Source organism: Zootoca vivipara, chromosome 2 (assembly GCF_965207765.1).
Source record: "Zootoca vivipara chromosome 2, rZooViv2.hap1.1, whole genome shotgun sequence".
In the NCBI taxonomy this organism is placed as follows: Eukaryota; Metazoa; Chordata; class Lepidosauria; order Squamata; family Lacertidae; genus Zootoca; species Zootoca vivipara.
Genome location: NC_142584.1, coordinates 103,687,619 through 103,710,991, shown reverse-complemented (window position 1 = coordinate 103,710,991; position 23,373 = coordinate 103,687,619). Strand labels below are relative to the sequence as shown.

The following is a 23,373-nucleotide window of genomic DNA, read 5'->3' as shown; positions in this document are numbered from 1 at the left end:
AGCAATGGATTCAAACTACAAGAAAGAAGATTCCACCTAAACATTAGGAAGAACTTCCTGACAGTAAGAGCTGTTCGGCAGTGGAATTTGCTACCAAGGAGTGTGGTGGAGTCTCCTTCTTTGGAGGTATTTAAGCAGAGGCTTGACAGGCATATGTCAAGAATGCTTTGATGGTGTTTCCTGCTTGGCAGGGGGTTGGACTGGATGGCCCTTGTGGTCTCTTCCAACTCTATGATTCTATGATTCTAAGTTCTGTTAAGTCTGGCAGAGGCCAGCAGGGGCGACCCCTCCTGCTTTTGGAGCCTGAGGGCCACGTTCCCTTCTGTGCAACTTTCCAGGGGCCACATCCCAGCGGTGGGCGGGGCCAGAGGCCAGGAAAAGTAGGAAGGTGTGAAGCAAGGCTGTTGAGTGGCTGTAGCCAGGTAGGGGTGTGTGGCAGGGGGAGAGACCTCAGGGTCCAGACAGAGAGCATTTGGTGCATTTGGTCCCAAATTCCTCCTGCCTATGTCACTGGTGCACTGGATAGAGCAGGCCTGTACAATCTGTGACCTGCGCAGGTATGGCCATACTTGTCCCTCCAGCTGTTTTGGGACTACAATTCCCATCATCCCTGACCACTGGTCCTGTTAGCTAGGGATAATGGGAGTTGTGGTCCCAAAACAGCTGGAGGGACAAGTTTGGCCATGCCTGTTAAGATAACTGCAGCTCACAAGCCACAAAAGGAGGCCCACCCAGAGCTCGAGAAGCTCCCTGTTTTCGTCACTGCCAATGAAACCAAATAAACCAAATGAAACCAAATAAACCAAAGGGCAGGGGAGAGTTATTAAGCATCTGGCAGGGAACCCCGCATGGCTGGTGGGGCTGCATTCAGCTCAGTGGATCACCAGTTAAGTCAGCCTAGGTTTCAAATGAAAAACTCTGGGTAGAGACGTTGCCCCACTTGCATTTTTCAAGGTTTTCTTAGGAAGGAAGATCACAACCTTGGTTCAATTTATCCGGTAGCTTCGAAATTCTCCACAGCAAATATTTGTAAGGACACAAATCTACCCAATGTGAAGGGGTGATGCATAGATTTGAGTAATGTAGCTGCAATGGACGAAATATCTAGTTATGTGAAGGGAAGCTAATATACCTTAGATGCAGTCATTTTGGAAGTAAATGCATTTATTTATGGGCTGGATTTTTTTAAAATAGAAAATTCAGAGCGAGTACCGTATATATTACATCTTAACAATGCACCTGCTACTGTTGAGAAAATACTTGGTTTGCTGTAATTATGATGAATGGTTTATTTAGTCTTTGGATCATTTTGGCTTTGTCTTTTTTTTACAATGCTGTTTCATTTTTTCAAAAAACATGAGCCGTCATCAATAAAAATGACATCAGAAATAAAAAGGTATGGGGTTTGGCATTGGGAAACAATAGTGATGGGTGGAAAGCCTGGAGGCCAACAGCAGGTGGCACTAGATCCAACTAATATTGTCCCTGCCGGCAACACGGAGACAAAGCAGGAAACTGACATCCAGTGCCACCTTCTGGGCTGGATGCAAGTAAGAAAGCAAGCAAATAGAGGCTGGCTGAGGGCAGACTTGGTGAGCCGCTCCCCGCAATGGAACATCGACCACCAGGAAGAAGAGTTTTTATACCATCTTCTGCCACAGGCCCATTACGTGAGCTCGGTTGTCAACATGGATAAAGCACAATGCACATTGCAAAGCACTTTGGGTGAGAGTATGTGGCGGGGGGAGACGATCTAAAATGCCATATAAAAAAGCAGCCATTATCAGTGCAATTTGTTGTATACCAGCCCTGTATACCTGAAAGAGCATCTCCATTCCCATCGTTCAGCCCGGACACAGAGGTCCACCTCTGAGGGCTTTGTGATGGTACCCTCATTGTGAGAAGTGAGTTTACAAGGCAACTAGGCAGAGGCCCTTCTCGCTAGTGGCGCCCACCCTGTGGCACAGCCTCCTATCAGATGTCAAAGAAATAAACAACTAGGCAGAGAGCCTTCTCGGTGGTGGCACCCGCCCTGTGGAACGCCCTCCCATCAGATGTCAAGGAAATAAACAACTACATGACTTTTAGAAGACATCTGAAGGCAGCTCTGTTTACGGTTGATGTTTTACTCTCTTTGATGTTTTAATTTGTTGGAAGTGGGCCAGAATGGCTGAGGCAACCCAGTCAAGATGGGCGGCAGATAAATATAAATTATTGTTAGTAGCAATACTGCTATGACTGCCACCAGGAAGCCGCTCACTGTCGACAAAGCCTGAGCTGAGCTCTGAACAGAAGTCTGGCACCCCTTGCTTTACGGGGGAAATTAGATCTCTCTTTGTCGGTTGAGACACCTTCCTGGAAAAAGTATCGGCTTTAACTCAGGGCAGGTGGAGGGGTTGGGAACCACAGAATCTGCAACACAGCAATTCCAGGCAATAATTCCACCACCACCCCGGCCAAACACTCCTCCTCCTTCCTCCTTCTCTTCCCCCCTCCTGTTCTTGCTGCAGCTCCCCTGCTCTGCCAGCTTCCCTGCTGGATCCCCAGAGAGCATCTCCATCTATTGCCTCCCCCCCCCCCCTTGCCACATCCGCCACCAACCTTCTTGTCAGGCCTGCTACTGAGAAGAAAACACAGGCAAGGGGTTCCCGGAGGCTTTATTTTGCTGAGCCAGTGTTCTTGCGTTGGGTCGTGGTGGTGCCAGTTCCTGTAAGCTGCTGATCCCCCCTTCCCAGATCCCTTCTCCGGAGGGTATGATCGACCACCGCCTGGCTACCTGCCTGAAATTGGGCATGCAGTGCTCTGACACAGGGGCCAGTGAAATGCTGCCCGCCTGAGCACAGCGTTGCAAAACCAAAGGCAACCACCGGAAAGCTCTGCTAAAAGAGATTTGCTCAGGCTCTCATCCCTCTCTTCCACCCATCCTCCGAGGTCCAGTTGCCGGCTGTGTTCATCTAAGTCTTTCAGGCTTCTGCTGCAGAGGAGGCTGCCTGACCTCCCTACATACCTGCAATGAAGCAGTCCTCTTGGGGGGGGGGGAAATGCAACAAAGGAAACCCCTTTGCTGATATGACTCGCTGGCTGCTACGAACCTGCTCTGAAGCAGCACACCCCTTTGATTACCAAGTGCTGGGAACAAGGGTCTGAGGTGGAGCAGAGCAGGTGCTTGGCATTCAGGAGGCCCCTAGCATTTCCAGGGAAAGGCCCGTATCTGAAACTCTTTGCTTTCAGTCTACTCAGATGAAAGAGCTTTCCATCTGTTCCATATATGATTTCTACCCCAGTGGGGAGTTTCCCTTCGACAATCTTCACAGAAGCTTACGGGAAACTTGGCCTATCACTCAATCTCCAAAAAACCAAAGTGCTGCACCAACCAGCAAAAAACAACCCCTCTGTGGCGCCACAAATCCAACTTAAGTGTTGATCACTTTTCCTACGTGGGCAGTTATCCTTCCACAAGGGCCTGAGCTCTGCAAGTGCAGCTTTCTCCCGACTGAAGTGCAGAGTGTTTGAGAACCGGGAAATTCCAAGGGGAGCCAAAATGCTTGTTTACAAAGGTATTGTACTAACAACTTTACTCTACGCTTGTGAAACATGGACCACTTATAAACGCCATGTACTGGAAGAAGCAAAGATCACCAGTGTCAAAGCAATGGTTCTTCAACATCAACTTCGTTGGACTGGTCATGTTGTGCGGATGCCTGATTATCATTGTCCAAAGCAACTATTCTACTCTAAACTCTAGAATGGAAAGTGAAATACAACAAAAGAGGTTCAAAGACTCTCTTAAGGCAAATCTAAAAAATGTAGTATGAACACTGACAACTGGGAAACAGTGGCCTGTGAGCACTCCAATTGGAGAAGAAGCTTTACCAAAGGTGTCATGGACTTTGAAGACGCTCGAACTTAGGACGAAAGGGAGAAATGTGCTCACACCGTGAGCAACTCCCGCCCAGAAACCTATGGCCCCACTGTGGAAGGACGTGTAGATCCAGAATTGGCCTCCACAGTCACTTACAGACTGACTGTTAAGACTGTGTTTATGGAAGACAATCTTACTCGGCTACGAGTAATTGTCAAGGTAGAAGAAGAAGAAGAGGAAGAGGAAGAGGAAGAGGAAGAGGAAGAGGAAGAAGAGGAAGAAAAAGAAGAAGAAGAAGAGGAAGAGGAAGAAGAGGAAGAAGAAGAGGCAAAAGGCTTCCCAAATGACAGGGGTGTTGTATATTTATTGCATTTATATCCCAACTTTTCTTCCAAGGAGCTCCCTCCTCATTCAACCCCTACAACAACCCTGTGAGGTAGGTAAGGCTCAGAGGCAGTGACTGGCCCAAGGTCACCTGGAGAGCTAATGAGCAATAACAGGTCACTCAGCGAGCTTCGTGGCCGAGCCGGGATTTGAACCCTGGTCTCCCAGGTCCTAGTCCAACACTCTAACCAACACACCACACTGGCTCTGAGCAAGCTGGAGCCCCAGCACCTAAGTAGCTTCCCAGCTATCTAGAGATAAATGTATCGGCCACATTTTCCCCTGCCAAGGTGTATGATGGTGTGCATTTGCCTGCGGTTTACACCCAGCTCCTCCTTCAGCCCCTCTGGCTGCTTCCTCTGCTGCCAACACCTGCTACGTCGATGTATTTGTCCCAAATGGTTCACAATTAAAGATGACAAGCACCATCTGCGGAGGAAGAGGCTGGGGGAAGGAAGATTCAAGCGTGCACAGCCTTCTTGAAGGCTCTCGCCTTGGGTTCCCCGTCTGATTACTCTGGGGAGACTCAGGCGGCAGAGGCTGGTTCCTCCTGGGGCCGGCAGGGCGGAAGGCCGGGAGGCCAACAGTAGGGGGAGCCACAGCCAATGGGAAACAGAGCCAACTAATTCTGCTTTTGACTCCATTTCCATCCTTGCTGAGTTCTACAAAGGCAAGGCCAAGAAGGAGGTTGACAGTCCACGCCACCCACGTAAGGAGGGCTTGTCAGGGGCAGACTGAGCTTATTGCCCCACTTGAGTCTAGTGGACCAGCCAGCACTGGACTCAAAATTTTGGGGTGAGCTTGGAGCACAGTCATCCATCCACCTGATTATTATGATTATTTTTCCTCTTTCCTGGAACACGTCACAGTGGTTGGTTTTAGAATAGGGAGGTTTTTGTGAAGAAGAAGAAGAAGAAGAAGAAGAAGAAGAAGAAGAAGAAGAAGAAGAAGAAGAAGAAGAGGGGGAATACCCACACTCTCTGCTTCTGATTACAGGTAGGTAGCCGTGTTGGTCTGAGTCGAAGCAAAATAAAAAAAAATCATTCAGTGGCACCTTAAAGACCAACTAAGTTTTTATTTTGGTATGAGCTTTCGTGTGCATGCACACTTTGTCAGATACACTGAAACAGAATCCACCAGACCCTTATATTCAGAGGGTGGGGGGTGGGGGTGATGGGAATGGGTGATGGGCTGATGGGAGTGGTAAACCTGTAAATGGCTGTTAACGACTGCTGATGACTGCAATTGGTCCTGGGGGAAAATTGCAATTGGTCCTTGCTTTCCCCCCCAGGACCAATTGCAGTCATCAGTAGTCGTTAACAGCCATCTACAGGTTTACCACTCCCATCAGCCCATCACCCATTACCACCCCCCACCCTCTGAATATACATAAGGGTCTGGTGGATTCTGTTTCAGTGTATCTGACAAAGTGTGCATGCACATGAAAGCTCATACCAAAATAAAAACTTAGTTGGTCTTTAAGGTGCTACTGAAGGAATTTTTTTATCTCTGGTTCTGAGTTTACTGGGGTTTCCAGGAGGGCAGATGGCTGGTCTTTTTCTATTTGGAATAACAGGAGCCTCTTTTCTCCTAATTAGATCCCACTTCCTGGGGGGTGGGGGTGGGTGGAGGCAGTGCCTCTTAAGCAGGAGTTTTCTGGGAAGCCCTAATTAGAGCCTTCACTGATTTGTTAGCCACTAATTAGACGCCAAAGACTTAAAGTGTTTCCAAACAGAGATGTTGTCTTCTCGGGTTGAGACTGCACTCAACCCTGGGATGCCTGTTCTTCGGCTCCAGTGTGAAACGGCCTCGAACTCGCTTGAAACTGGCTTCTAGCTCCCCTTTGCTAGAACGAGGCTTCGAAGCATACTCCTTTATTTCTCTTTTCCATCTAAGGACAGGTCTTGTTTACAACACAAACCCTCTTGCCTATCCTCGGAAAGGAAGGGGAGAAACACAAACCTTGCTTTAACCTAAATCAGGCATAGGCAAACTTGGCCCTCCAGATGTTTCGGCACTACAATTCCCATGATCCCTAGCTAACAGGACCAGTGGTCAGGGGTGATGGGAATGGTAGTCCCAAAACATCTGACCTAAATACTCCAACTCTCTGCACTCTCCATATTCACAGTGCCTAGATCTCTCCTAGGGAGTGGTGCCCATTTGTTTTGTTGTGGGAATAACAGAATCATAGAGTTGGAAGGGACACTAAAGGTCATCTAGTCCAACCCCTGCAAGGCAAGAGTCGCTGCTAAAGCATCCATGACAGATAGATCTCAAAGCAGCTGTTATTACAGAAAAATTTCAGGAACAGACTGGAAAAAGAAGTTTCTGAATTGGAACTCATTACCAAGCTTAAAACCATGGAGCCACCTGGGATGAACAAAGACATAGGATTCTTATCTCATTATGCATGATCAAGCTTTCTTTAGCGCCTCAGCCCTTGCTTCCCCCCCCCTGCAGGACCAATTGCAGTCATCAGCAGTCATTAACAGCCATCTACAGGTTTACCACTCCCATCAGCCCATCACCCATTCCCCCCACCCCCCACCCTCTGTATATACATAAGGGACTGACTTCTGTTTCAAGTGTATCTGAAGAAGTGTGCATGCACACGAAAGCTCATACCAAAATAAAAACTTAGTTGGTCTTTAAGGTGCTACTGAAGGAATTTTTTTATTTAGCCATCCAACCTCTGTTTAAAAAATAAAGGAGAGTCCACCACCTTCTGAGGGCGTCTGTTCCACTGCCAAACAGCTCTTAGCATCAGAAAGGCCTTCCTGGTGTTTAGTCAGAATCTCCTGCATGCCATTTGAATCCATTGGTTCGGGTCCTACCTTCCAGAGCTGGTGCAACAGCCCTTTAGATACTGTATTTGAAGATGGCTATCATATCTCCTCTGGCAGTGGAGGAAGAACATAGCTAGCCAAACTGGCTACTAATCACCGAAAGCCTTGTCCTCTGTTAATTTGTCTGTGGTTTTTTAAGCCACCCAAGTTGGCCATCACTACATCTTCAGGGAGCAAATTCCATACTTCAACTATGCACTGTGTGATAACTCAGTCAGTGGAGCATGAGACGCTCGATCCCAGGGTTGTGGGTTTGAGCCCCATGTTGGACAAAAAGATTCCTGCATTGCAGAGTGTTGGACTAAATGGCCCATCGTGGTTCCTTCCAACTCCATAATTCTATGAATCCGTCTATGAAGAAGTGCTTTCTTTAGTCTGTCTTGGCTTTTCCAACATTCAGCTTCATTGAAGAAAGCCTTTCTCACTGGGCTGGGACACTGCAGGGCCCAGCAGCCACTAGTGACTGGGAAGCCAGGGAGCGGGTGAGAATAGCAGACTTAACATCTAAGACAGGGGTTAGCAAACTTTTTCAGCAGGGGGCCGGTCCACTGTCCCTCAGACCTTGTGGGGGGCCGGACTATATTTTTTTTGGGGGGGGGGGAAATGAACGAATTCCTATGCCCCACAAATAACCCAGAGATGCATTTTAAATAAAAGGACAGATTCTACTCATGTAAAAACACCAGAGAGGCCCCACAAATAACCCAGAGATGCATTTTAAATAAAAGGACACAACTCATGTAAAAACATGTTGATTCCCGGACCGTCTGCGGGCCGGATTTAGAAGGCAATTGGGCCACATCCAGCCCCCAGGCCTTAGTTTGGGGACCCCTGATCTAAGACAATCCCTCTGCCCCCACCCTCTCTCATGCAGCCGACACACTCAGTTTCCAGGCCCCAATTGATGCTGAGCTATATGGCAGAAGTCCTTTCATCACGGAGACGAAAACATAGCTGACCATCTCTCTGCCTCTCTCAATATACTGACTGCAGAGCTTTTGTGTTGCGAAGGTTCAGCAGTTGGATTTAGTCACAATGCAACGCAGGAAGGAACTAGCCAGGGGAGGCTGTGGCGAGAACAACACAACAATGGAACAGAGAAGAACGCAAAGCCAGAAGAGTGAGCTGCAAACCTCACCCTTCCCTCACTATGAACGCAGGCAAATGTTTCCTTAAATTGCATCTTGTGATGGGATTTGAAATGTAAGCTGCTTTGGGAGCCAATGTTGGACGACAAGGGGAGTATAACTATAGCAAATATAATAAATAAATAATCTGGCAGAGCAGGATGAGGATCCTCCAGCTTGACTGGCCTCAAAACCATTCCCTCTTTCTTTCTCTCTATAGCGCAGTGACCCCCGCAAATGCAATTGGCAGGGATTATCACCTCCTGCGGTTCCTAGTTTACTTCCTTTGAACACGGGGAAGTTTCTAGGCCTCATGATACACCTGGAACATGCAGAAAAGCTACATCTAGGAAACACCTAGGAAAGGTACTACCGTACCTATGAGGCGGAGGCAGAGTTGGAGTTTTCTCCGTAAGCTGATTAGCTAGTTGTTCCTCAGTTGCGACCTCCAAACTGGTTCCTTTATTTGTCTGCTAATTCTCAGGCCTGACAATTAAGTCCAGTCGCAAACGACTCTGGGGTTGTGGCGCTCATCTCACTTTACAGGCTGAGGGAGCCGGCGTTTGTCCGCAGAGAGTTTTTCTGGGTCATGTGGCCAGCTCGGCGAAACCAGAGCAACTCATGGAAACGCTGTTTACCTTCCCGCTGGAGCGATACCTATTTATCTACTTGCACTTTGACATGCTTTCAAACTGCTAGGTTGGCAGGAGCTGGGACCGAGCAACGGGAGCTCACCCCGTCGCGGGGATTCGAACCGCCGACCTTCCGATTGGCAAGCCCTAGGCTCAGTGGTTTAGACCACAGCGCCACCTGCATCCCTACTAATACAGGCAAGCTACCTATTTATGCAGGGCTTACGTTCCAAGGCGCCAGGCGCATATGTGGAATCGCGTATCATTGAAACACCCATTGGAAAATCCTGCAGACACCCTTTAAACCTCTGGGAAACCTTTTAAAAAACCACCAGCACTTACCTGACGCCCAACTCTCTTGCACAACCTCCTTCCTCAAACTCCAACACACCACAGGCCTCAACGGTCAGTGCAAAGGCTCTTGGGATTGCAATGGCAAAGGCCTATGGGATTGCTAGGCTCTGTTTTCGTGCCTTTTCGGACTTTTCTGTGCTCTTCTGGGGATGTTTGGGTGATTTTTAAAATTCACTTCCAGGCTTGGTGTGATGCATATTTACAAGTTGTGTGCATATTGAACATGTGTAAATGGGCAGTTGCCTGTACGCCTCTCCTCCTATTATTTGTTGGATGGGGTGGGTGGGGGGAGGAATCATTCCAGTTTCTGTAGTTTCTCAGATACTGATCTTGGAATAGAAATAAACGCAACTCTCCGGTGAGCCACTTTTCTTGAAGGTCTGCTTTTAGAATAAAGCAAGCAGTTGGGCGGGCGAAGTCTTCAATCCCATCTGTCCATTTCCCCCCTGGGTAACCAGAGGGCAGGGGGCAGTTCGGGGGGGGGGGAATCATTAACTTTATTTTGGGGAAAACTTTATTTTTTGACAAACAAACCAGTTATTCTCGCAGGTTCATCCACATATATTACTTTGCTTATGACACCTGGGCAGCCTTCTATTGGAATGCATATGATTGGTGCAGAATGTGAAAAGGATCAACATTTTGTCTCCGCTGTCCACCAACTTGATCTGTCCCATTCCTTAAGCTAATGTGCGCTTGCTGTTTTGTGCTTTGTGTGGTCATTTCCACAGCCAGATTACCCTGCCCCTGGCCGTGTCTCCATTTATGCATCTGCTTGAATGGGCTACGCAAATTCTCAACCACCAACATGCTCAGGCTATTGCTTGCTTCCTGATTTAGCTAGACGATGAACCGATAAATCAATTACGGTAAATCAGCCCTGTTTAGTTGACTAATTCATTGTAAATAGAACAGAGCTTTGTAGAAACGGTTGTTTGGAGCCTCTGGCATTATTGCAAACAATCTGGGCTCAAGCATTTCCCAGTTCAGATTAAGGTGTACTCGGGTCAGGTAATGCGCTCAAGAGAACATCCCGCCACCTTTTAAATAAATAAATAAATTGGCTGTGTTACTTAGCCAAGATAAAATGCTACCTTTGATGAATAAAGCCTCTGTTGTAAAACTGTTTTATGAACCACCACTGGCTCATTAACCCATTAATTAGTTAGAACAAGATAGTTAATGGGCTGAAAACAGCTTTTATCTGCTGAAAATTCCACTCCTGCCACCACACCATCTTTACACCTTCTCAGTGGCTCTCCAATCAATGCCATTCCCAAGCTCCAGCCTCTTCTGCTCCTTCTGTGCTCTGCTAATTCTTTGGCAGCTGAATCAAGCTGTTTCCACTACAGTGTCTTATTCCTGACTCTCCACGTCAATGGCTAGGGAATGATGCTGCTGGTTTGTGGGTAGAATCTACTGAAGGAATCTGGCAAGGATCCACGGAGGTGGGGAAGGGTTACATACTATCTGCTGTGCCAATTGCTGCTTGGGAGTGGAATGCCCTTTATCTGGAAACTTGGCCGTGCTGTGACCCTTTCCTGCCCACCAAGGACAAGGCATCTAGGTTTGCCATGTTGAGAGCACCAACCTCAGGTCACCTCTTTTCTCGGGCCCTCTAGTCTCATTGCATGATCACAGAAGAGCAGAGTTGGAAGGTACCCCCCAAGGGTCATCTAGTCCAACCCCCGGCAGTGCAGGACAAGGGTGATTATTGCCTTAAGAAAGGTTTGCAGGAACTGCAGTGTGGGCTTTCTGCTACATCAGGGATGGAGAATGTGGACAGCCCTCCAGATGCTGCTGACTTCCAATCCCCTGTTAGCCCCAGACAGCACGGCCAGTGGTCAGGCCTGATGGGAGTTGTAGTCCAAAAACGTCTGGAGGGCCACAGAGTTTCCCCGTATCTGAGCTATACAAAACAGCAGCCAAGGGACGAGACAGCGAGGGACACTGTTCCAGAGCCTTTGATATCCATGGAAGGGGTGGATATGTTCCATCCATACCCTTAGATACTTTTATTTATTTATATTTATAAGAATATTTATGAACCACCAGCTCATTAAATAAAATATCAAGATAAATACATTAAAAACATCTAAACATAATAATGCTATACCTTCAAACATCCCCCCCCCCATATCTAATGCAGAGGGAAAGGAAGCTGGTCAATTGCTTCCCCGCCTGTGTACAAATTGAGGAGTCTTCTCCAACCTGGTGCCCTCTAGATGTTGTGGACTACACCTCCTATCAGCCCCGGCCAGAAAGGCAAGTGGTCAGGGATGATGGGAGTTGTAGTCCAGCAACATCCGGGGGGGGGCATTGGGTTGGGAAAGACTGAAGCAGAGCAGAGGGCGGATTGTATAGACCTCTGTGGGTCTCTAGTAGCCCACCTGATTGACCCATAACCACCTTTGCTTCTCTGCCGACCCACACCTCCTTCATAGCATGGCAGAACTGCAGTGCAATTGAAACTTTGCTGGGATATCTGTGCTTTGTTGGGGAGGCTACAGCATATCCTGGCCCCCATCATTTAAAATGTGGTCCATCACGAGGAAGAGGCACCCTGGCCGCCTTTGCCCCCCACTCCCATCCTTAACAACAACAAAAAAGCCTTATTACTGACCCAACCAGGCCTAGTGGCACTTTTTAGATGGACCTCCTTCCTGCTAATCAGACATTCACTCATCACCTCTTCCTTCAGTGCTGAGCAAGGCATCTTGGCTCATTCAAAATTCAGGTCTTCCATCCTTAGGCTGTCCCCTGCAACTTAGTCCAGAGCTTAAACTTTAAAATGCTTTTACAATGGAGGGGACAACCTTCTTGCACCTATTTGTAAAAGAGATGTCCACCCTTCTTGACCCTTTTTGTTATACACCTGCCGAGATCTCCCCCCCCTTAATTCAGGATAGTGACTTTCAGATCCTACTCAACCAGCCCTTACATGTTCATTTACACCTGTCTCCAGGTCTGCATTACTGTATCTGACCTAAAGTCCAGAAATCTGGGCCCATGCCTTTTGGTTATGACCACGGTCTCCTAGCCTTCCTGTCCATTGCAACCAAACGAACAACATTCTGCACGGTGCAGTCAGTTCCTCCTGTGATGCCTTCAGCACCCTGGACAGAGCCACAGAGGCAGCAAGATCCTCGACCAATCCTCAGGATTATTTCTCCCACTCCCTGTGGTGAGGATTTAGTCTCTGAGCTGGTTTTAAATCAATACATCTTTGGATACATTTAAAATTAAAGATGAAGGAATTTCCTGTTTAAGCTTTAAAAGAGCTCCCAGTAATTTATCTGAATGCTGAGAAAAGGGAAAGGCATGTCAGAGCGTTGTCCTTTATTTCAGCCTAACCCCAGAGGAAATTAGATCAAAATTCACATATCACACTTTGTTGAGAAGCGCCAACAGGCAGATTACTATACATACTGTGGTGTGTTTGTACACACGCACACAACCTCACAAGAACCAGAGACATTCCACAAGCTTAGTGAAACACTTGTGTTCCAGCACTTACCAGGCACTCTGGAGCCTATCTAGGCTAGGAAGTCCTTCTAGGCCCTAATGTTTCCATTCCAATATGGCACCCTGCATATGTTGTTGGACTACAACTCTCACTCATGCCTGACCCAACGGCCATGCTGACTGGGGCTGACAGGAGTCCCAAAATGTCTGGAGGTCACAACATAGGCTTAACATGGGTTCCATCAAACCTTCAGAGAGGGATCTGTTATGTAGATTCCAGCGTAAAGGAGCTTTCAAGCCTGGTTCTGTTGGCCTTCTCCTGCCCTGGAAAAACGGGTATCCCTTTACGGCACAAGACTGCAACAACTAAATGTTCCAAAATAGCCCAACTCGCTGTGTGTCTTCCTCCCATGCCCACTCAAAACCAGGTTCTTCCCCATTTAGCAAAACAACCCGGTCACACAAACTTCTGATTATCCCAATTCTGCCCACTGTATGCGGCTGTTCCGTCCTAGTTGGGGGGCAAGCACCCCACTCTTCCCCATCTCGACACTTCCCCCTCCCTTCTTTGGAATTTGGGTTGGCTTGTGTGTGGGGCGAGGAAGGTCCTTTGGGGGCAGAGGGGGTGCAGTGGGGGCAGAGAGAGTTGTGTATGGGGAGGGGAGAGGGGTCCCCAAGGCCCCGCTTCCCTTACCTGCCAGCAGCTGCATCCAGGCGCAGATCTTGTAGACCGTGGCCGTGTTGCAGAAGAAGAAGAGCGAGAAGCAGGTGATGCAGCCCAAGATCAGCACCATGGAGAGCAGCACGAAGAAGGAGGCCGCCTTGAAGGCGCGCGAGGGGATGCTGCGGAAGTCGGCGAAGGAGCCGTGGCAGGTGAGCTCGCGGTTGTTGCCCTCGTTGCCCACGCAGTAGTGGAAAAGGCCGAAGTAGCCCGGCTTGGGCGTGCTGACGCTGTCGCCGATCCAGTAGGGCTGGATGAAAACCACCACGTTGATGATGGCGAAGCAGATGGTGAAGATGGCCCACAGCACGCCGATGGCCCGCGAGTTCCGCATGTAGTTGTCATGGTACAGCTTCGAGGCCTCCTGCGACGGCAGCATCCTGCGGCCGGGAGGCTCAGAGCGCGGGGCCCCGGCGGCGGAGGCGACACGCGGGGACGGCGGCGAGGAGGAGGAGGTGGTGGAAGAGGAGGAGAGGGGCGCACCGGGGCGCGCGCGCGGACGGCGGCACCAGCAGCACCTCCTCCCTCACTGGCCGAGGCGGAGTGGCCCCGGGAGCCCCGCCGAGGGTAGACCCGAGGGGGCGCCGGCGGGAGGCCAGGCCATGGGGCGGCAGGAAGGGCTCGCGAGGCTGCGGCAGGCAGGCAGAGAAGGAGCCCTAGGCGCGCCCGCTCGCTCCCTGCAGCGCCAGCCGCGCCAGCCGCGACTCCATCTTGGCTGCGGCGGCGGCGGCGCCGGCTGGATCGTTGCTCCTGCTCGGTCGCCTGCCCGCCCGCCTGCCTGCTCGCCTCCCTCCCTCCCTCCTCGCCTGCCTGCCTGCCTGCCTGCCTGCCTGCCTGCCCGCCCGCCCGCTGGCTTGCTTGCTTACTTGCCCGGCCGCTGGCTTGCTCGCGCGCGCGCGCACGAGCCCGGTAGCGCGAGCGCAAGGGAAGGAGAGGGGAGGAGGGCAGAGCGGGAGGAAATCAGGTAGAGAGAAGGAAGCTCCCAGGCAGCTTCCTAAGTGGGGGAGAGGGAGAGGAGGAGGAGGAGGAGGAGGAGGAGGAGGAGGAAAAGGGATCGCAGCGCACATGCGCCCAGGCAAGCAGGTCAAGGGAGGAGCTGAGCGGACGGCTTCCGTTTCTACGCATGCGCCGGGGGATTGGAACCCGGAGCCGGGCTGCAGGCACGTGTGCTGTGGAGCAGGAGGCCGAGATCTTGGCGCGCCGTAGCCAAGTCACCGTAATGCTATAGCCATCCTGAGCTAAGCGGCATATAAGGCAGCCTCCTGTGGGCCAGCGGCTTGGAAGACTCCATTCCGTTTTGCGGTGCTGAGGTTTTTTCTTTCTCTCTCTCTCTCTTTCTCACTTCCCAGAAAAGAGCAGCACTGCAGAGCCCATTCCTACAGTGGGGATCAGCTCTAGTGTTATGATATATAATTTAAGGTCCTTTTAAGCCGCCCTTGTATATATTGCAGTACAAAATGCAGAGGTTCTGAGGTCAATTCTACAACAGTAAACCTATGTGGGGGAAAATCAGCTGACCTTCAGTCTAGGCCAGGGCAGGTCCAACTTTTCATACCAAGTGGGCCACAAATGTACTTCGACACAGAACCCGCAGCAGGCTGCACACTACCTTGTCACGCTGGGGAGGGGGGAGCTGGGGGGGGAATGAGGCCAAAATCTGGTGCCCCTGCAGCCCTCATGTTGCTTTCCCAAAGCCTGCTAAGCGAGGCAGGGATTTGGGAAGGAGGTGCAAGGCTCTGGTGGGGTCATAGAGCCATCCCATCTCCTTCCCAAAGCTGGGAAAGCAACAACTAGGCTTTGGGAAGGAGAAAGGAGGACTCTAGGACTCTGCCAGACCCCTCACTCTTCCTCTCCAAAGCCCAGCACCTCTCTTACATGACTTTGGGAAGCCAGCCTGCAGTGGGTGTGGGTGTGAAATGTAAGGCCACCAAAAATGCATCAAGGGCTGCAAGGAACCCAACAACCACATGTTGGACCGCCCTGGTCTAGGCCTTCCTGTTGTTGATCTAGCCCAGGCATCCCCAAACTGCGGCCCTCCAGATGTTTTGACCTACAACTCCCATGATCCCTAGCTAACAGGACCAGTGGTCAGTCAGGGATGATGGGAATTGTAGTCCAAAACATCTGGAGGGCCGAAGTTTGGGGATGCCTGATCTAGCCCTTAAAGCATTAGAATCATATAATTGTAGAGTTGGAAGGGACCACGAGGGTCATCTTGGTCCAACCCCCCTGCATGACAACCTGGAGATTTAAGTGTCTCATGCTCTACCAACTGAGTTATCTCACTACTCTAAAGCAGGCATGTCCAACTTTCAAGACACTGTGATCTACTCCCACTATATATATATAAAAACAAACTGGCAGTGATCTACCCATTGGATTGACCAAAATTGTTGAGTTTTTTTTAGGAAGCCAAAGTTGTTGAGGCTGAGGCAGCAATGCTTCTGAATACCAGTTGTGGAAACCACAGGAGGGGAGAATACTCTTGTGATTTATCCCAGCTTGTGGGTTTCCCCACAGGCAACTGTTTGGCCACTGTGAGAACAGGATGCTGGACTCAGGATGTCATATGGAGGAGGGAGAAAGATTGTTTTCTGCTGCTCCAGAGAAGCGGACACGGAGCAATGGATTCAAACTTCAAGAAAGAAGATTCCACCTAAAGATTAGGAAGAACTTCCTGACAGTAAGAGCTGTTCGGCAGTGGAATTTGCTACCAAGGAGTGTGGTGGAGTCTCCTTCTTTGGAGGTCTTTAAGCAGAGGCTTGACAGGCATATGTCAATAATGTTTTGATGGTGTTTCCTGCTTGGCAGGGGGTTGGACTGGATGGCCCTTGTGGTCTCTTCCAACTCTATGATTCTATGACTTAGATGGGCCTTTGGCCTGATCCAGCAAACTCTTCTTCTGTGCTTATGAAAGTTTGTAGCACAAGTGTGGATTCATCCTTCAGTATGCAGAAGGTCCCAAGTTCAATCCCTGGCATCTCTAGGCATGGCTGGGAGAGAATCCTGCCTGAAACCCTTGATAGCCACTGCCAGTCAGTGTAGACAACAACTGAGCTCTGTATAAGGCAGCTTCCTATGTTTGGTAGATCTTGCTAAGAATGGAAACAAGGAGTTATTTCAGGAATCCTCCTTTTGATTCTCTTTTTCTCCCTCTTAACTCCAACCGCCTCCTCTGCAAAGGAAGCCTGAAAGAACTTGTAATTTGTTTAATTTTTCTGAAGAATTTCCGACAACAAACACCTCCAATATGGAAGGCGGTTCCAGCATCAGGGCTCCGTCCGAGCATGTACAGAGTTTCCTTCTCTCACACATAGACTACATACTGAGTAGCCCCCATGGCCCACCACCACCAATTTTTTTAAAGCATTTCACCACGCTTGTTGTGCATTGCCCTGACCATGAGCCTGTGGAGCTGCGGTATTGTTGTTTTCAAGTCACAGCCATTTCCATATGTTGAACTGGCAAAACCGATTGGAACAATGGACTTCATCACCAAGTTCAAGCCAAACTCAATGGACCCAACTCGTTTCTCGTTTCTGGGGCTTCGGGGCAGGATTCCAATATCAGAGGGCTCTTTTCCTGGCTAGGGAGCAGATGCTGGGAATAAACAATGGAGTGGTTTTCTCCATCGTGTATTTTGTTTAGCTAGGGTCAGGAATTGGGTGATGGACTTGAGGTTGGAATGCTGCAGACACACACCTGGAAGTAAATCACATAGGAAGCTAGTTGCCTTGTAATAGGCAAGACCATCGGTCCATTTAGCCCAGTATAGTCTATAGTTTTCCCAATAGTGATGTATGGAAGTGACCATAAAGAAGGCTGATCGCCGAAGAATTGATGCTTTTGAATTATGGTGCTGGAGGAGACTCTTGAGAGTCCCATGAACTGCAAGAAGATCAAACCTATCCATTCTTTTTTTTCTTTTTTTTTGAATAATTTTTATTAATTTTTAGAAAAAAAAGAGGGGGAAAAAACACATACAAAGTATACAACATAAACTCTGTCCCTTCATTTTCCCTCCACCCACAAGCCCACCTCTGCCACCAGTGAGCCCCATGGGTATTGGGGAACGAAGGGGTCCATTTTAAGCTGGGTTTGACCTCCCCCCTCCTTCCTCCCCCCTCATCCCCCCCCTGCCACTGAGAGGACAAAGGCGGAGGATCTCTGGGGATTGGCTTATCCCCCAGCTATTTCTTCACTGTACTAGAAAAAAGAAAAACAAAGAAAAAAGGAGAGAGGAAAAAAAAAAGCAAAAATATGAAAAGGGGAAAAAAAGGGAAGGAAAAAAAAAGAAAAAAGGAAAAATATTAATGGCTTCCACGACTCTCCTCCTCCTGGATTTCCCAACCTCTTTACATAGTTATGGCGGGTTTTCTAATCCAATTCAGAATCTTATTCTTATAATATTAACACAATCCTCCTCCTTCTTCATGCTGTCCCCCTCTGAGCCCCCCCCCCTGCCACTGGGGTAGCCCGAGGAGTCCAGCAGTCAAAAGGTTCCATTTTTGTGTCTGGGTTTCCCTCCACCCTTCCCTCTCCCCTCAAGGCACCCCCTGCCACTGGGTACCAAGAGTAAGAAGGGGGAGACAGGCACAAACCTATCCATTCTTAAGGAAATCAGCCCTGAGTGCTCACTGGAAGGACAGATCGTGAAGCTGAGGCTCCAATACTTTGGCCACCTCATGAGAAGAGAAGAATCCTTGGAAAAGACCCTGATGTTGGGAAAGATTTAGGGCACTAGAAGCAGGGGACGACAGAGGACGAGATGGTTGGACAGTGTTCTCGAAGCTACGAACATGAGTTTGACCAAACTGCGGGAGGCAGTGGAAGACAGGAGTGCCTGGCGTGCTATGGTCCATGGGGTCACGAAGAGTCGGACACGACTAAGCGACTAAACAACAGTCTATTCCATTGGCCCCAACTATTGCGATGGGCTTCATTTAAGTCTGTTTCTCTCTATTGGAATAATTTTTAGGTGCTTTAATTCACAGAATCAAAGAATTGCCGAGTTGGAAGGGACTCCCGGGGTCATCTAGTCCAGTGTTTCCCAAACTTGGGTCTTGCTTTTGGACTACAATTCCCATCCTCCCTGACCGCTGGTCCTGCTAGCTAGGGTTAATGGGAGTTGTTGTCCAAAAACAGCTGGAGACACAAGTTTGGGAAACGCTGATCTAGTCCAGTGCCCTGCAATGCAGGAATCGCGACCATGGCAGATGACCACCTGACCTCTGCTTAAAAATCTCCAGTTGTATTGCTTGTGTGTTTGCTGCCCTGGGCTCTTTTTGGGGATGGAGGGCGGGGTATAAATTAAATAAATAAATAGACAGCAGCATGCAAATACCTTGTTTTAAGAAAAGAAAAATAAGTGGGTCCCCAAATGCATGGTTGGGTTAAAGATGGGTCCCATATCTGACAAAGCTGAAGGAGGTCTGCTGTGACTTGCAGCAGCTTTCTGGGGTCTTCAGTAGAGTTATTTCTCATTCATGCTAGTGGCTCTTTTTAATTGAGAGATACTGGGGATTGGGATTCTATATGCGAAGGAAGCATTCCTCCACGGAGCTGCCACCCCTGCTCTAAGCTTCAGTGCACATAACTTTGATGATTTCTGCAAAGTGAACATGTACAGGTTGCCTTGTCAGCAGACCCTTGGCTAGACTCCACAAAAGCAGTTCATGTTCTCCAGCCCTAGAATATCCTTTTGGGGTTGGAGAGGAGTGGAGGAGGGAGACTAAAACTGGCCTTGTCGTGGCGAAGGGTCATAGCCGAGAGTTTAGACTAAATGTGATCCACCTGGAGAAGGAACTAGCAAACCACTCCAGTATTTTGCCAAGAAAACCCCAATGGACATTAAAAAAGGAGAAGCTTTGAGAAGAAAGTGAGAGTTTCCAAGGCATGCTCTGGTTCATGGGGTCACGGAGAGTAGAACATGACTAAGAGGACTAAACAACATACCCCTCTTCATCTGAAGATCAAAGGGCAGTTCACAACATAAAAATACAAACTGAGAACACAAAGTGCACAATAAAGCAAAAGCAAACTGATAACATCCCACCAAAGACATCCACAAGGCCAAAGGCCTGGTCACAAAGAAATGTTTTTACCTGGTGCCTAAAGATAGGTAAGGGGACACGGGTGGCGCTGTGGTCTAAACCATAGAGCCTAGGGCTTGCTGATCAGAAGGTCGACGGTTCGAATCCCTGTGACGGGGTGAGCTCCCATTTCTCGGTCCCAGCTCCTGCCAACCTAGCAGTTCGAAAGCACATCAAAGTGCAAGTAGAAGGTAAGGTGGGAAGGTAAATGGTGTTACCTTTGCCTTTAAAGATGGGTAATGAAGGTGCCGGGTGAGCCTCCTTGGGGAGAGCATTCCACAAGCAGGGAGCCACCACAGGAAAAGCCTGTTCTTGTGTTGCTGCCCTCCTGGACTCTCATGGAAGAAGCATGTGAAGGAGAGCCTCAGATGACTTATCAGTTCATTTGGGGAAAGGCGGACTCCCCATAGGAAAGTATGTACCCTACATAGGATAGAAACGAAGAACTATTTCATTTATTGATCTATTATGCTTTTCATCCTGCTTTCTAGAGGAAATCAGAATGCCTCCCAAATTAAAATTCAGGACGCAGTACTTGCGGCAGGCACTGTAATTGAAAATGAGACACAGGCGCTGCCCTCAGGCTTACAGAATACATGACAAGGCATACAAGGGAAGAGTGGTTAACAGATATTTATTTCATTTCCTCCCCCTCCCATCCTCCCTCTAAGGAACTTGGATGGTTGAAAGCAGTGATGGCTAAACTCGGTCCTCCAGCTGTTTTGGGACTACAACTCCCATCATCCCTTTCTAACAGGACCAGTGGTCAGGGATGATGGGAATTGTAGCCCCAAAACAGCTGGAGGGCCGCGTTTGGCCATCACTGGTTTAAAGCATTCTCCTGCACCATTTTAACTTCACAACCACCCTGTGAGGTGGGTTAGGCTACGGCCACATTCGCACCGTACATTTAAAACGCTAGGATACCGCTTGAAACAGTCGTGGCTCCCCCCAAAGAATTCTGGGGGCGGTGTTAGAAACTGAGATATGAAAGCTAGGAGCTAAATGGCACCTTAAACCTAGGTTATGGGTGCAACAATAGAATGTCTAGGTGCGTTTTTAAAAATAACAATAATACAAAGTTGAGAGTGAATGAACGGCAGCTGAAATACTATGTTCATTTTTCACATGGTCTATTCCTCCCCCTGACCACCTGCCTGGTATTCTTAAGAGGGTCTCTTCTCCAGGCTTCAGAGAGTAGCTGGAAGTGGGGAGGCAGAAAAAGGTCCTCCTATCCTTCCCCTCTGCAGTTTTAATCCGAAATCTTAGGCGCGGTACTGCGCCCAGAGCTCAGAAACCGCCCGCGCTAATGAAATCCCCTTTCACAAATTGCGCCTGGAACAATGGGAGTTTCGAACACTGTCTGGGAGCTGTAGTTTGTTGAGGGTGCGGAGGGTTGTTAGGTAAAGGTAAAGGGACCCCTGACCATTAGGTCCAGTCGTGACCGACTCTGGGGTTGCGCGCTCATCACGCATTATTGGCCGAGGGAGCCGGCGTATAGCTTCCAGGTCATGTGGCCAGCATGACAAAGCCGCTTCTGGCAAACCAGAGCAGCACATGGAAACGCCGTTTACCTTCCCGCTGTAGCGGTTCCTATTTATCTACTTGCATTTTGACGTGCTTTCAAACTGCTAGGTTGGCAGGAGCTGGGACCAAGCAACAGGAGCTCACCCCATCACAGGGATTCGAACCGCTGACCTTCTGATCAGCAAGCCCTAGGCTCAGTGGTTTAACCACAGCGCCACCTGGGTCCCATGCTGAGGGTTGTTAGGAGACCCCTATTCCCCTCCCAGTGCTACAATTCCCAGAGTGGTTTAACAATCAGTCCTTCGCAGTTCCCTGGGACAGGCAACCAGACATTTGGGTGTCATACATGGAGCTTTTGCATAAGGTTAGGCGATCAGCATGCTTTGCCAGAAACTGTACACACACACACACACACACACACACACACACACTTACCTTCCCTCTATAATTGCATGATCCTGTAATTACGGTGTTATTGTCTGATTGCCCCTCGTTTATTTATTTAGCTTCTCTTGTAATCTTCTAAAATGAAAATCAATTTTTAAAAAGTGTGTCTTTATGCATATATGCAGGTGGGAGTTCTTGATCAAGGGCTTTGAAAACCACAGATAACTTCTGAAAGGATCAACAAGGTGAGCTCAACCCCTATCAGTCTGTAAACAGAGATCAGGTACCGTAAGTCCCAGGTGTGATTTCAGTGCTCTGAAAACCAAAGCTGGCATGGTTCCAGAAACAGGATGGATGGCCAGGTGTACCTGAAGCTTGTGTGTGCCTGATAGCAAAACCTGTTCTCCCTAAAAGCAGCAATGGATATACCCTGTGGCCCTCAAGATGTTGTTGACGCCATCTCCCATCAGCCCCAGCCAGGCCGGCCAGTGGTCAAGGAAGATGGAAGTGGTAGTTCAATGGCCACAGATTCCCCAGGAAAAAGGTAAAGAATAGCTAGGGAGCTGGCATCCAGGTCAATTTCCTTTTTCCCTTTTCTTTTTTAGCGGGAGCTGAATGACTACTGATTTAAACCCATCAGGCACTCTTCCACCCTAGTGGTGGGTAATAACACCAGCTATTGAAATGCTCAGACACTCCCAACTCATTTGTATCAGCCCAGATGTGCACTGCCTGCCTAGCGCTACCAAGCATACCCATTGCATTGGGGGACAAGAATAATCCTGGTTCTCCTGTGCTGGTATTTTTATTATTAATTTATATATCACTTAATGCTAAAATAGGCTCCCCAGCAGAAGTGATCGCCGAAGAAGAAGTGTGAAAATCAACTACATACACAAGCAGTGAAATATAAACATCCATAATTAAAATATGCAATGAAACCATCCCATTAAAACAGCACGGTAATTAAAACGGGAGACTTGGGCTGAGAGATCAAGGGAATACTTGCACTAAAACAGGTGCATCTTCAAAAGCTGGTGGGATTCCAGTAAAGATCCCATCAACCATTATTATTTTTTGTCCATTAATTAGGTAAAGGTAAAGGGACCCCTGACCATTAGGTCCAGTCGTGACCGACTCTGGGGTTGCGCGCTCATCACGCATTATTCGCCGAGGGAGCCGGCGTATAGCTTCCAGGTCATGTGGCCAGCATGACAAAGCCGCTTCTGGCGAACCAGAGCAGCACATGGAAACGCCGTTTACCTTCCCGCTGTAGCGGTTCCTATTTATCTACTTGCATTTTGACGTGCTTTCGAACTGCTAGGTTGGCAGGAGCTGGGACCGAGCAACGGGAGCTCACCCCGTCACAGGGATTCGAACTGCCGACCTTCTGATCAGCAAGCCCTAGGCTCAGTGGTTTAACCACAGCGCCACCTGTAGGCACCAATTTTAATCGGTGTGATTATGAGTGAATATCATATTTGTCTATTTTTCAGACTGTGCTGGTCCTGATGTAAAGGTGGCCTTTTCTTCTAACAGCGAATAGTTGCTCTTGCTTACTGTCACGGTACAGTTCTTTCACTATCTCGGAAAGGCACCAGCTCTGAGGCCTGGTTAATAGCAGATTTGTTCGGAATGATCGTTCTGTGATTATTATGGCTGTGAACAAAGCTGTATTGTAACTTCTGAATTAAATGTTGGCGGGGGGAAATATTTGTTTTAAATTTAATTAACTCATCAATTCATCCATTTCAAAAGTAGGCTTGCAATGTTTGATCTGCTGGATTATACCATGCTTTGAATCTATAATCAAACAGTGGTAGTTTTCTTTTTTAAAACAAACAAACAAACAAACAAACCATGTGTTATCTTTCCTACAAGTGCTGATACAAGCTGCAGATAGCCAGCACCATCTTAAAGAGGTATTCTCTCTTTTTCCTCATGAAGAAAAGAAGGCCTTACTTAAGATCAGG

General features: G+C 48.7%; 1 protein-coding gene across 2 annotated transcripts in view; it reads right to left on the bottom strand.

Moving 5' to 3' along the window:
* The window catches only part of LHFPL4 (LHFPL tetraspan subfamily member 4), a 59,097-nt gene extending 44,946 nt beyond the window's left edge, over positions 1 to 14,151 (bottom strand). For both annotated transcript variants that reach the window (XM_088662659.1, XM_088662660.1), the window contains exon 1: positions 13,368 to 14,151. In XM_088662659.1, the coding sequence (XP_088518785.1) occupies positions 13,368 to 13,773 (406 nt within the window). In that variant the 5' untranslated portion in view covers positions 13,774 to 14,151. The remainder of the gene's footprint in view (positions 1 to 13,367) is intronic.
* Positions 14,152 to 23,373: the final 9,222 nt, after the last annotated feature.